Here is a 15,654-nt window from a genome sequence, read left to right as displayed (position 1 = left end):
GAACTAGGTTCACCAAATTTCATCTAATTATGTCTAGTAACTCCTTGCCACATTAATTTATAAGTTCAGCCAACAAACTCTGCCAGAATAGCTTAAGGAAGAATGAAAGTGAGATCAGCAATGAGTTCATTAAAGACAGTGCACAAACTCAAACTGGGGAAAGTTGGGGAAGGAAACTGCCAATGTCATTTTCAGAGAAACCATCCCAGAATTTACACTTTAATTGGTTTAGGAAAAACCACGGAAAACCTAAATCTGCAAGGTTGGATGAGGATTTAAGCTGTACTCTTACCGAATGCAAGTCTAGTGTATTACCACTCTGCCACGCAGCCCAGTTGACAAAATTTAATAAGTGGGTTAGTCACAATGTGTTCACTGTTGCTTTGAAAAATTCCAGTTTTGTTATTAAACAATGGAAAATTACATTGGGGTCATCTAGAGAAAACCTTCTTAGCCTCCCAAAACCCCAAAGCCCTGGTCTTGTTCAGGTTCATTGATGATATCTTCATTATCTGGACTCAGGACAAGGAAACACTATCCTCATTCCATCACAACCTCAGCATCTCTTCCATTCACTCACTCGGTCCTCCTCAACACAGCATGCCACCTTCCGGGATATTGATCTCATCTCTGTTGGCTACATCCTCACCTCTATCGATACTGAACCCACCAATCAGCAACAGTACCTTCATTTCAACAACTGCCATTCCTTTCACACCACAAAATCCCAACCTTGCCACCTTGGGAGGTGTATCCTCAGTGACAGGAGCTCCCTTGCCCAGTAAGCTGAAATTCTCACAAAAGCCTTCACAGACAAACATTATCCCCCAGATCTCGTCTGCACACAGATTTCCTGTGCCATATCCTCTCACTCCGCCCAAATCCTCCTCCCCCCCCGCCCCCCCTGCCACCAAGAACCAACTACAAAGGAGCACCTGCTTCACCACCCCATGTCATATCCGGACTGGAACAACTGAACCACATCCTTTGTTGTGACTTTAATCATATATCACCATGCCCTGTAATAGGAACATACCACCCCAGATCATTCCTACCCCCACAGCTCATCACATGGATGACATCCCTTTGGAAGACCTAGGTGCAAGGCCAGCACAATCCACCCACCCAGCACTTCCTATTCCAGTCCTATCACAGTCTTATCCTAAACCATCAGAGGTCAGGCCAGATGTGAGAGCAGCCACATTATATATCTGTTCTGCTGCAATCATTGCCCAGTTTCTTATACTGCTATGAGTACCAACCAATGTCCACCAGGACAAATGGCCACTGCCAAACTGCAGCTAAGAGCAAAGTGGACCAACCTATGGCAAAACATGCAGCTGCACATAAACATGCTTGATTTTAATGCCTGCTTCACAACCTGGAAATCCGCATCCTCCCCTTCACCACCAGCTTTTCTGAACTGCACAGATGGAAGTTATCCTTTACAACACATTCTCCACTCCCAAAATCATTCCGGCCTCAATTGACGGTAACCTACTGTCCCCACACCCTCCACCCAACTGTTTCCAACCCCTCTGTCCTGTCATCTTCTCACAATTTGCCTCCCCTCATTGTGTGCTGTGCCCTGCTGGTACAACCATCAGTCTTTTCCCCTTCTCTGCACCCCTCCTTTCCACTCCCCAATTCGTCACCACAGCCTCCTGACACTGCACCTGGGAGCCCTGTCCTGCCACATCCTAGTCCCTGCATGTTCAGCCAGGCAGCGCTGATTCCTCTTCCCCCACCCATACACCAATAAACTGCTACTCACCCGCTTCCTCGCCCCACTATGGATTGTCACTCCTGTTCGACGCATTTCTGTTGCAGTCTGGCCAGAGTGGCCATGAATAGTGGTGTTCTAACTTGTGTGAATGTGTGTGCACATTTTTCTTTTCTGAAGTAGGCTTTTGCCAATAGCCAATATGCAACAACTGTTCAATCATGCCTGTCAGCAAATCAATGTGTCATCTCTATGGTGAGCTCTGTTAATAATTTTTTTGTATGTTTGCAGATACACACCAGCAGTCCTGGTAATAACTGAAAACCACATGCTACAGCACTGATGAAATGGAGAAGAGCTTTGCCAGTCTGTTTTGGCTCCACTAGCAGCATGCTATAGCATTGTGGCATGTGGCTTTCAGTGATTACCAGGGCTGCAGGCATGTACCAGCAAATAAACGAAAACTTAATTACAACTCCATAAGCTAATAAAAATACAATCAATTTCAATGTTTGCAAGCTTCGCATGCTAATTTAAGATCTTCAAGTTTGTTCATAAAAACACTGTGCCTTGGCAGCACTGGGCAGACTAGATTGTGGCAGGACAACATGGGAACATACAACACCAAACCTTAGTGTCCCTGAAACAGTCTGTGTGAGAAGACTCTTTGGTAAGGTGATACTGACTGTGCACTTTAGAGTGCCTCAAAATGGTATTTGAGTTATACAGAATAAGGATAGTATAGCAGATTTGGATGATATTACACACATGGCTGCATCATTGACAGATACGAGACTGGCTACAGTTAGCATGAGGCCACCCATGGTTTGAATGTTGCTCACTGCATCAATTCACAAAGGTAAAAGATGAAAATATTGTTCAAATTCAGATTTTTTTTCTGCATACTGGAAAGCAGTAGACAAATAGGGTACGCTGAATGAATAAAGCATACAATGAAGTTTTCATTGGTATATTTTTATTGAAAAATCTTGACTGTGTAATTGGGATTTTCACGAGGCAGCTCAGAAAGGAGGTAGATTGATGGTTGTCTGTGTAACTCCTCTTGTGGTTATCTGGAAAACGAAATTAACATATCACCCTGATCCTTACAGATGTAATTTTATTCACCATAGGCGTTTGATAAGAGAGAGAGAGAGAGAGAGAGGGAGGTAAAGAAAAGGAGGCAATATTGTACATATTTTTGAAAAAGGTCTTTTTTGGGCCCCTCTTTCTTGGCAAAAACAAAATATCAACACAAAAGATACCAGGTATAATGAACTGAAGAGAATTTGCTTCAAGAGAGACCAAAATTCATTAAAATTGGATGAAAATTGTAGTGTGGGTGACGACAACCAAGCCAAAAAACATGATTTTGAGAAAAACTTTTTTACCATTTGACAAGTACTTATTCACATATAAAAAAGGGACAAAGCTTGAAACTTACAAATATCTTCGATGCCTGGTCCATAATAACTAGTGGATGGCCGCTTTCTGCTACTTTGACCTGATAAGCCCTCATTTTCGTCCTCAAAGTCCTTTTCGTTGCTGAGCGCATTGCTGCTAGCATCTCTATCTTCACAGACTCAGAGCGTTTCATTCTTATTTCAATTTTAAGGGCATTTGCCACACACATTATCGCACTGAATAGACATACGGCCAAATTTGAAGCAATTTTGACAATTTTGCTTCAGCTGGATGTTTCTTTTGGAGCGCATCTCAAAAGAGACTATTGAAACTTTCATTCACATTTTGTGTAAAACAGCCCAAACAACGGCCCAGAAAATCTGGTCTACTCGAATTGGTATAAATACGGAGTGTGAGCACAGGAACCAATCCCCAAACGCCAAGGCACGCCGTGCATGCTTGGCTTCAAATGCTCGTGGAACCGTTACTTTTTGGAGTTCACACATAATATTTTGGGGAATAATTCTTCAACATATACATATTCAAATTCCGTAATAAAAACTATTTCAAGTGGTGGGTTTTCCCCCCCTTCTTCCCCCCCCCCCCCTCCCCGTCACCCTGCTTTCGCACTTAACATACAGGAAGGTATCAGTGGTCATCTGGCTGTGATAGCAACTATGACTACAAGTATTACAAGGAATGTTGAGAAAGGTAAGAAAATATATTTGCTTAGCAAGAGTGACGATACAAATTGCAATCAACATCAAATATTCAGTGCTGAGGACAAAGATGTGAAGTAGGGGGGTGGGGGGAGGGTGGGGGGGGGGGGGAGGAACAACATTCAATACGCCTGAGACAAATGTGCTCCACGCAAGATCGTAAGGGATACGAAAGACCTACCGTTCTCAGAAAATTGCTAAGTAAATAAAGAGAGCATCACAGATTCAAGAGAGGCCAAATCCTAGCTGACAAATAAAAGCTGAATGAAATGAAAGTGACCTTAAGGAGAGCAATGAGAGAAGCATTCAATGACTTCTGAAGTAAAATTTTGTCAATCGATGTGACTAAAAACCTTAAAGAGGTTCTGGTGTTACACAGAATCAGTAAGCAATTTGGAATGATCTATTCACTCAGTGACCACACAGGCACCAAACAGAAGATAATAGAAGGCGAAAATACTGAATTTGGTATTCCAAAATTTTTTCATCACAGAAGATCATAATACGATCCCTCCTTCCAATCATCAAACGAACATCGAAACGGCAGATACTGAGATAAACGATCGCAGAATAGAAAAGCAACCAGTGGAGGAAAGGCAACAGGACCAGATGAGATACCTATACTATTCTACAAGGATTATGCGAAAGAACTTGCTCCCCTTCTAGAGCAGTTTATTGTAGTTCACAGGAGCATCAATGGGTGCCTAGTGACTGGAAAGAAGCACAGGTTCTAGTTTTCAAGAAGGCTCACAGGAATATACACATAATTATAGGCCTACATTGTTCATGTTAATCCATTGTAGAATAGGTTTTATATGCTCAAGAACCACAACTTCTTGGAGAACAAAACTCTGCTCAACAAAAATCAACATCAATTTAACAAACAAGAGATATTGCAGTTTTACAAACAGAGATCTTGCAGAACTCAGCTTGCTCTGTTCCTACGTGAGATCCACAGGGCTACAGACAATGGCACTCAGGTTGATGCCATGTTCTTTGGCTTCAGGAAGAAGACATATGACACTGTCCCACGCTGCTGTTTAGTGAAAAAAGTATGTGCTTACCGAGTATCAGACCAGATGGATGTAACAAAATTGACAGATGTAAACATAATTTCTGGTGTACATGCAATAGGACCATTACTGTTTACAATATATATAAATGATCTAATAGAAAGAGTTGGAAGCTCTTTAAACCTGTTCGTAGATGATGTGATTGTCTACAAGACAGTAGCAACACTAGAAAACAGCATCAATTTGTAGAATGAGCATAAGGAGGGCAATGAGAGAAGGATTCAATGACTTTGAAAGTAAAATTTTGTCAACCAATGTGACTAAAAACCTTAAGAGGTTCTTGTGTTACACAGAACCAGTAAGCAATTTGGAATGGACTAGTCAGTCACTGAGTGACCATACAGGATTGATGAATGGTGCAGGCTCTGGCAGTTCACCCTGAACATAAATAAATGTAACTGTTGCACATACATAGGAAAAGAAATCTCCTACTGTACGACTACACTATCAATGACAAACTGCTGGAAACAATATCTACCGTAAAACATCTAGATGTAAGTACCCATAGTGACCTTATGTGGAATGACCATATAAAACAAACATTAGGAAAAACAGGTGGCAGACTGAGATTAATGAGAAGAATCTTAAGGAAATGTAACTCATTCACAAGGGAAGGGGCTTAGAAGGTGCTTGTTTGATCGATTCTTGAGTACCGTTCATCAATGTGGGACCCTTACCAGGTACATCTGATAGAAGAGACAGAGAAGATCCAACAAAGAGCAATGTGCTTGATTACGGGATTGTTTAGTAAGCGTACGAGTGTTTCATAGATGCTTAATGAACTCTAGTCGCAGACACTATAAGAAAGGTGTTATGCACCATGAAGAAGTTTACTATCATAATTTTGAGAGAGTACTTTCCGGGAAGAGTTGGACAACAAATCACTTCTTCCCGCAAAACGACCACAACAAAGAAAATTCAAGGAATTAGAGCTAATACAGAAACTTACTGACAATGATTCCTCCAAGGCAACATTTGTGGGATGAACATGGAAGGGAGGATCAATTTTTGATGCCAGAAGTACCCTTCAGCAAACACTGTCAGGTGACTTGCAGAGTACTGAGGTAGATGTAAATGTTAACTGTGCTACAATCCAGAACCAAAATCACTATCTTTTCTGAAGTGCCTGAAAACAACTGATCACAGAGCACCTGTGCTGGCTAGTGTTGATAATTACATGACAAGATTAAGTACTCTCACAGATATGATGTAGTATTTAACAAAATACTAAAGTACTGAGCTGCACATGTTAGCCCTGTATTTAGCCATATTTGTAATTTTTCCTTTAGTCAGTTTCCTGAAAGATTAAAGCACTCAGTAGCAAAATCATCTTATAAAAAGGGAGAAAGGGATATTGAAGACAATTTTAGATCTATTTCTAGGCCATCAGCGATTGCTAAAGCTGTTGGGGCCATTCCTGTTCCTTACGTATATAAACAATGTGCCTTCTACTATTAACACGTGATTATAACATATTTCTGTTTGCTGATGATACTGGCTCAGTAGTAAAGGACAATGCGCACAATATTTGCATTGTTTCAAATAGTAAAGTTCCAGACATAAGTTCATGGCTTGTAGAAAATAAACTAATGCTAAATCATGGTAAGACTCAGTTTTTACAGTTTCTAAAACACAATTCAACAAAACCTAATGTTCTAATGACACAAAAAGGGCATTTGATTAATGTGACTGAACAGTTCAAACTCCTAGGTGTTTGGACAGACAATAAATTGTCGTGGAAAGCCCATGTTCAGCATCCTGCACAAAGACTTAATGCTGTCAATTTTTAATATTGGAATAGCATCTGAAGTAAGTGGTAGTATGACACAGAAAGTAGTCTACTTCACTAATTTTTATTTGCTTATGGTGTATATTATTATATTTTGGGCTAACTCTTCCCATTCTCGAAAGGTATTTTTGGTTTTGAAACAGGCAGTTCTGGCAATAAGTGGTAGAAGTTTGCAAACCTCTTGTTGATCTCTGTTCATTAGTCTGACTATTCTGACATTAGCATCTCAGTGTGTGTGTGTGTGTGTGTGTGTGTGTGTGTGTGTGTGTCTATATCAAAAATCTTAGCAGTAACCCAAGCACTTTCAAATCATGGGTCACTCATATTCTGTTAAGGCGTTCCTTGAAAAATTAAGCTAATTCCAGTATTACATTACTGACTGCGTTTATATAAACGGGATTCATAAACATTTTATTTTATCTATTCATACTTTCCTGATATAATTTCATGTCACATTCCGTGACCATGGAGATTTGCTACTCAATTTGGTCCTATAGAACTAGATGTGTGAAATGAAAAATCAAAAACAGAGACCTTGATGCAGCCCATGAGTCACACTTCCCCACTAAACTGTGTTCCATGAGCTTCAGGAGGCTGGGCAACCCGTTAGATGCTTTCCCCTTATGCAAAAACACTGTGTTTGCTTAGCAAACAGCGAGTCTTCCCCAGCATAAATGGACCCAGGAACAGTGAGGTAGCGACTTGTTTATACACAATTTTCAACTTGATCTAGGAGCGTCGTTTCCCAGTCAGCTGTTTGTAAACATGCCTGGAATACATCACTGCGCAACTAATAGTGTCAGCTGTGCTGATACAGACACGTCATTCTCTCATCTGTGGCAGGATCATTTTAGGGGCATGTCCTGCCCAATGCATACCTAGTGCTACTTGACAGCTGCCATCTACGAGATTTTGCAAGGTGGTTTGATATGTACCTGGTTTCCATTTGATTCCTAAAAATGCCTGACCAGACAAAGCTGGTTTGGTGGACAGACACCCGCAACATGAAAACCTCTCACGCTCCCTCCCAACTGAACATATATGAGACACTGCAAATTGAAGGGCTGCCAATTTTTTTTTAGGGCAAGTGCTGAAATGTTTCCTTTGAAAAGGGCACGGCCAATTTTCTTCCTTGTCCATCCCCAATTCGAGTTCGTACTCCATCTGTAATGATGTGTCATCAATAGGATATTAAACTTTAATTCTGCACCTTGCCTTCATTTTTCGTGAAGATATTCTAAAGTGATACAAACACACCACATGCCATACTGAAATACTCACTGATCAGTGAAGAGATAAGATATTCTAAAGTGATACAAACACACCACATGCCATACTGAAATACTCACTGATCAGTGAAGAGATATTATAATTCCATAAGAGAGATTTTCAGGTTAACACCAACTGTTTACTGGAACAATCAATATGCTGTCTAATGTATGTGGTATTTTTCTGACCAACAGTCACCTTTAAAAAAATGTAAATGCCTTTACCTTTGAGCCTTCAACATACGCTACAGCCTCATCAAGAATCTTTTTACTCTCTTTTGCAGTAACTTTCTTGGTTATTGCTGAGGATTTAAACAGGAGAGCAAGAAACTTTTCAACAGTGTCGGAATTCTCAGGTTCTACAAGCTGTGCTGCCTCCTGCAAATATTCACTCATTCCAGGTATGCTATGGCAGGTAATGAGGCCTCTAAATGTTTTAACACAGATTTGTGTGGTGTCACATTTATCAGGGTCAGGCATACCTAAAACAATAGAAATATTCATTTAATCACAGTAATAAGTCCCAATTAGAATGGGATTAAATACAAACAAGCAGTACAAGTTCAGTGATCACACATGTACATACCTCTCCTGATATATGTCAATAACATGTTAGTTCCAGCAAAAAATGATGTTAAAATGTCCCTAGCAATCTGGGCTTCTGCTTTCCCTCCAGGAAAGAGGTATGGAAAAACAGTAACCAGAATGTGACCATCTTTTTCAAAAAAATTGTTAACTTGTTCACTGCAAATAATGTTTAGAACACTTGCAGCAATTTCAGTCCATTCTCCCCTCAGTATCCAACATTTCTTTGCAAGCTGTATGAGATTCTTCAGTAAATAATCAGGACCCAGTAGCAATGTGAGAACGGATGAGTCAAAGCTACTGAACACTTTTTTCACGACTCTTGGGCTATCATCTTTCATCCGCTCTGATAGACTGTCAACTAGGAGTTGCTCATCAATGGCCTATAACAATATGAAATAATTTACTCATAAAGAAATAATAGACATGTAAATATAAATACCACAATCAGAATTTCCTAAAAGAAATTGTACATGGGAAGTTGTACTAAGGAGTTATTCATTAGGCATTCCAAATAATAGCAACATCATCAGTATTGGCACCAAATAAGCATCAACAATTAGCAACAGATACACAGACATGGTTTAACAACTATCAAATATGTCGTAAGTAAAATCACTGATTTACATAAATTTCATAGAGAGCACTTGATAACACATTACAGCCCAGTTACCAAAACGCTCATGAGAAATAACTGGTTATGATTGAAGTAATTTATTTATTTATTTATTTATTTATTTTTTCAAAAATATAGTCTACCATCAATATATGCAACTCATCTTGTAACACCAATCAGAAAAATAATTAGTAACAGAATTGACAGCCAATAAAGTGCTTGAAAAAATAAGACTGAAATTTATTATCAATCTGAAACCAAAGATACAGCATGTACTGACAGAAAACACACAGCATTTTAAGCAAGACAAGATGTGATATGCAACATGGGCACAGTTACCATCATCCATCTAACCACTGCAAACATCAATACTATCTGCAAAAATTCTGAGGAAGACTCAAACTCAACTTAAGCTCACACAATCAAAATCTGAATGGTACTATAAAATTAGAAACTGATAATCACTGAAGTAATGAAGATAATAGTTGCCATTCAGTGTGTAAGTACTGACTGGAACCCCTGAGTGAAGAATATCTCCAGATTCTCTGATTCTTGAAATTTTATAAGCAGGGTTTCGGGGGATGGTGTGTGTGTATTTTCAAGAGTCTGCCAATTCAGGTTTTTCAACATTTCCATACCATTCACCCATAAGTGAAACAAATCTCTTACATTTTCATGCCACCCTCCTTTGTACACATTCAGTATCATCTGTTAATCCCATCTGGTATGAGTCCTACACAACTGAGCAATTTCTAAGAAGATGCCAGTGTGGTTTGGTTCAAGGATTATTATTATTGACTTTTTTTCCTCAGATTTAAGTCTGGTTAAAAATGGAACGTGACGCGGACCTCGGTCAAGCGTGACTTCCTTGTAACTGTATGGTATATGTTATATTGCATTTAGGAACTTTCGGGTAATTATTATTATTATTATTATTATTATTATTATTATTATTATTATTATTTTACTGAACCACATCTGCTGCAGAAAGGTTAGAGAATCCATGGCAAGAGTCAACTGAATACATAAGAGAGAAATGTACTAGGCAGATATTTATAATGCAGATGAAAACAACACAGTGTATAAAAAAACCAGACAAGTGTGAGTAGCAACTTGATACCTCCTACCATTCTGAGAAAGAGGGGTCTTACCAGACAGATAGATAGATAGACATACACAGACAGACATAGTGATCCTATAAGTATCCTGTTTTTACTGACTGAGGAATGGAATCCTAAAAAATGAGTCCAGCAATATAAACCAGTTAGAAATGAAAACAACAGAAAGTTCAGGGAAGCTAAAGGGCAATGGCATCAGGAAAAATGGAAAAGGAATGGTTGTTGGAAAGACAGATTCAGCACATACAACAAAATTAACTTTTGAAGAACTTAAAAGGAAAGGCATCAGCATTAAGAGTGGTGTGTAGGTCCTCAATTGTGAGTAATCAATAAAAAAGAATTTCACAGGATCCTCTAGAATCTAGAGACTTAAAAATAAGAGTATTATGCAGAATAGCAACACTGCATAGTGGTTAAAGTGCATTCCTCGCATGCAGAAGATCGTGGGTCTGAATCCCACCAAGTGCTTTAATATTTTTCATTTTTAAATCTTTATTGAAATGATCTTGATCATTATTTTTATTCAATTGGTTGGTTTAAATGTATTTTTTCAGTTTATATCCTTTGTCACAACATTTTCATCATTGTATTAACTTTGTTATTTGCTCTCCTTCCATCAAGTGTTTTCATCTTGATCTTTGTCCCTGTGATCTGAATTATTTTTATGTATTCCGGAATCTTTGTCCATGTGATTTTAATTATTTTCATGTACTAACTTCTATTTAATGTCTTCCTTTCATCATTTTGTATTTTCATCAGTGTTAGTGCATTCACTGTTTCTATTCCTCATTTTGCTTGAATTCTGTTTTATTTAGAATCCCTTCTTTCACTCAAATTTCCATCTGTGTTATTTTGTCAATATAGCAACAAGAATTTGTGGTTTAACAGCAAGCTACAATATAAATATTTGCCACTACTGAAATGCTTGTTTTGAAATGCAAAATATCTGGTACATAAGTCGCAGGTTCTCCATTAACGAAATATTATTGCAAGCCATGGCACTGTAGTTTCCCATGCAGAAAATCTAAAAACTCACTGTGACCTGAAATTTGCAAGCAAAACTGTAAATACATGAACCAGAATATGACATCACAGCAGCCACTAACATTGCATCACTAGTCAAAGTCGACATAGCTTATTGAATATTTCTCTTCATCCAGGAAATGCGACAATACTAGAAGTGTGCTAAAGTGCACTTACAAATGAGCCACACTGATATTTATAATGTTCATTCTCAGAATCATTTAGCTGTAATTTTTTAATATTCACAATCTATAAAGTTACCTGTATCAAAACTTAAATACCTATGAGAGAAAGAAAAAAAAATCAGCTAACTTCATTCACAAAGTGAAAGAAATAAAAACAGCATTCTCATTGGCTACTCACGATTGGTTGTCTTGATTACCATGAGTCATCATGCCGTTATCAACAGTGTAAAACTGCTGACCAGGAAGCGCACTATAACCCAAACAACTGTGCAGCAGGAAGGAAATTTGCTGTCACAGAAGTAAATGTTCATAGGTGGCATCAGATGAAAAATAAAGAACAAAAAACTTTCTGTGAACTACAGCAGGGAAGTTTTCACTATTTGGAGCAGCAGGTTGTTCAGTAATGCATGAGAAACACAATGAATGATGCTTTATTACTTGAGAAATTATCTGAATGAAGATACTAGAGGAAAGAAGAATTTTTAAGATGCATGTGTCGCAGAATTCAAAGCAAGTACTGGCTGATGCATGAGAATGATAAAGAGGCCAGTGCTTATATTACAACACAGATCTATGCTATAGCTCAGCGACTTCCCATGGTATATCATGAAAAATTACTTGCATATTAGCATAATATAATCAATCTTAGGAAACGGCATGACTATTTGCTAAGCCACAAGGGCAATGCTGATCAGGTGTCTGTTTATTTCAATGTGCCATCAAATGTTACTAGTGATGTAAAGGGCATTGAAAGTGTTTCTATAAGGAGTTCTGGCAGTGAGAAGACAAGAATAGCAGTAATACTGGGTGCACTAGCAGACGGAAGTAAGCTTCTATCATATGCAATTCTTCACAGGAAAATGATCCTGAAAGAACAACTGCCTGTAGGTCTCCAGCATTACCTAACCACCTGGTACAGCTGCTTTCACCTCCTCATCATTTCGGAATCGGCATCCACTAAGGTCCTCATTCATCTTGCTGAATACAACACATGATAAATGTATGGTGGATGTTGCCATACCTCCCACTTGAATATCTGCAACAGTTCTGAAGTTTGGACATTTGGCAGGCCATGTGTAGTGTTGTGTTATCATGCAAGGAAAACACACTGGCACTCAATTTTCCCTGGCGTGTTTCTTTAAGTGCCTTACACAACCAGTTTAATGTTTGACAACATGAAACAGAGTTGATTGTCATGCCTTGGGGCATAAATTACAGGTCTACCGCATCTTTCACATCAAAGAACACTGCTGCCATCACTTTTCCTGCTGAAGGTTAGACCTTGGTCTTCTTTCATCATGGTAATGTGGTTTGTACCCATTCCACTGATGCCCTCTCTCTTTCGGCAAAGAAGTGGTGGACCCACGTTTCGTGCCCTCTGGTGATTTGCCACAGAATCTCACTGCCCTTCACAGAATACTGTTAAAAAATGCCAGTGATGATTGGAAACATTGTCCCTTGAAAATATTGTGAGCACCTGTGGGACCCAACCAGTTTATAATATCCAATGTGCTGGCGAACAATGGAGAACACATTGCCATACGAAATGTTCAGCATGCTGGCACTTTCCTGCAGTGTTGTGCACCAATCCTCTCTAAAGATCACATCCACACAGTCAACATTTGCAACGGTAATGGCCTGCCTTTGCAGTATTCACCAATGAGATGTGTGCGTCCAGTATCAAATTGCTTACAGCGCTTTATTTCATAATGAATGTCTATGTAATTGAGCCACTTAGCCCACAGAAATCTGATTGATGCTCACACCTCCAATTTTGAATGAACATCCAGTTGACACTCCACTGAGCCTAGCCCACACCGCATACACAACACGACAGGATATCACACCACCCATCCTACCAGACATTTCAGCCTTTATTGTCACACGCTACACACTGGCCATGGTCACGACACACAGTATGCTCTTGCAGCAAGATGGTGTAACTTCTTTCTGATTCATCCTCATAATAATTTCTAGTAGCATGACCTCATATCTTCAAGTAATCATCTAAGGTTCACATGTGACAGCTTTACCTTGACTGACTTCTTCAACGATACCACGCCTTCACCGCAAGGGGAGGGGGAGGGATGGGGGGTGGTGAGTTAAAGAAACTCCCAGTATCCAGGATGGGCCAGTGATGGACCAGTGATGGACCCTTACTGCCTGGGGCAGAATCTCAAGTGAATCTACTGTGAAATGATTCAAAAAGCACTGCATATCCAATAAGGCTATGCATGGCTCAGAAGATGACATACAATGGGAGGAGTGTCAGGAAGAAAGAAATGCCAGTAGGTTTACAAATGAAGATAGTGATACCAGTGATAATAATTATGACAACAATGGTGGTGATGATGGTAATGATGTGGGCAATTACAGTTACTGATATCACAAGGATGGTAAGCAATAAAGAAAGTGAAAATAAAAATTAGGTAAGGCAGTTCTTTTTGTTTATTTTTTATCTCCTCTTATTATCAAAATGTAGACAATCAATAAACAAAGTTTAAAATAGGTATAAGATAACTTTTTTTAGGCAGTTATTTTATATCAGTAAAACAGTTTGTAACTCTCGTAAGTCACATTATGTTAAAAATAAAATATTCCCAAGGATCCTATTTAAAAAAAAAAAAAAAAAAAAAAAGGAAGAGGGGGTTGTCTTGTCTTCAGGATCATCTTACACTCAGCTCCATATGGAAGATGGTTTCAAAAAGTCTGTCCCACACTTGGGGGATTCTCCATGTAAGAGTCAGTGGTACAATGTTGCCCAACTATTGCAGCCTGTTATCTTTATTTCCAAAGCATCCTTCCCAATATCCTCTGTGGTGAACCAATCCACAAGTTCATTCCTCGGGATACCAATATTACAGGGGAACCCAAGGAATACCACCATTTTCCCAATGTTGCAAAAGTCTAGGAAGAGATCTTGTACTTGTGTTACAAAAGAATGCTAAGAATAACAGTGGGCTATAGCCTGCACAGTCCTCATTCAGTCACTACAGGTGAGGACAGACTCATGCGATGGGGTTGGGTGTACTGCCATAAATCCTGCCACAAATGAGTAGCATCCATTAGGCAGGGAGTGTTGCTCACTTGTCCTGATGCATGTGAAGGCATAGCTTGTCCCATCTTCAGAATTTGAGCCATCCAGATAAACACTAACAGAATTAGAGTATTCACCTGAATATCAAGAGGAACAAATGGCAAAAAAGCAAGGGTTCTATTACATCCTTTGGACAAAGAGGAGAAAGGTCCAGGTGAATCTGTCGGTAATGCAAGAAATGTTAGGGTGTTCCCAAATATGACATAGTGAGAGGATTGAGAAGAGGTAAGCAAAAGTCATAACCAATAGACTGTAGATGAGCAGATACTGCAATTCTTGACCGGTACCATTTTTCTGGAAGCCTTAATTAAGTAACATAAAATGAAGGTATTGATTCAAGTGTTCTGGATGGCTAGTTGATCTCTGCATCTAGATGGAACAGCCCAAACTCTGGGAGATGTAGGACATTAGATTTTATCTCGCATGTCTGATTAAGCTTTCATAAATGGAACAGCTATACGTCAGCAAAAATGCATGATGCAACTTTTGGCACAGATAAACTGGAATGCATGAGTACATGCAAAATATTCTGTTTTTCTTACAGCACCTTGTAGTTGTCACTCAGTGACCCTCATCTTGAAGCACTATAGTACATGCAAAAATCATCAATATATACGGATTCTGAGACTCTAGCTCCCACTGCCTCTGTGAGTCCACTGATTTCTGTTAATAAGACGGTCACACTCAGCACTGACCCTTGTTGTTGTTGTGGTCTTCAGTCCAGAGACTGGTTTGATGCAGCTCTCCATGCTACTCTATCCTGTGCTAGCTTCTTTACCTCCCAGTACCTACTGCAACCTACATCCTTCTGAATCTGTTTAGTGTATTCATCTCCTGGTCTCCCTCTATGATTTTACCCTCCACACTGCCCTCCAATACTAAATTGGTGATCCCTTGATGCCTCGGGATATGCCATACCAACCGATCCCTTCTTCTAGTCAAGTTGTGCCACAAATTTCCCTTCTCTCCAATTCTATTCAATACTTCCTCACTAGTTATGTGATCTACCCATCTAATCTTCAGCATTCTTCTGTAGTACCACATTTCGAAAGCT

The 15,654-nt window shown here is 39.3% G+C and overlaps 1 protein-coding gene across 1 annotated transcript in view; it reads right to left on the bottom strand.

Annotated features, from left to right (window-relative positions):
- LOC126191010 (HEAT repeat-containing protein 1) overlaps nt 1-15,654 on the bottom strand; it is a 283,709-nt gene that overhangs the window by 176,732 nt on the left and 91,323 nt on the right. Inside the window, exons 6-7 of the mRNA XM_049931695.1 lie at nt 8,563-8,944; nt 8,202-8,458 (exon numbers count right to left, since the gene is read on the bottom strand). Coding sequence (XP_049787652.1) covers nt 8,202-8,458; nt 8,563-8,944 — 639 coding nt within the window. The remainder of the gene's footprint in view (nt 1-8,201; nt 8,459-8,562; nt 8,945-15,654) is intronic.

This window comes from Schistocerca cancellata, chromosome 6, assembly GCF_023864275.1.
Source record: "Schistocerca cancellata isolate TAMUIC-IGC-003103 chromosome 6, iqSchCanc2.1, whole genome shotgun sequence".
Taxonomy (NCBI): domain Eukaryota; kingdom Metazoa; phylum Arthropoda; class Insecta; order Orthoptera; family Acrididae; genus Schistocerca; species Schistocerca cancellata.
The sequence above is the reverse complement of the archived record's forward strand: the minus strand, read 5'-3'. Positions and strand labels throughout refer to the sequence as shown.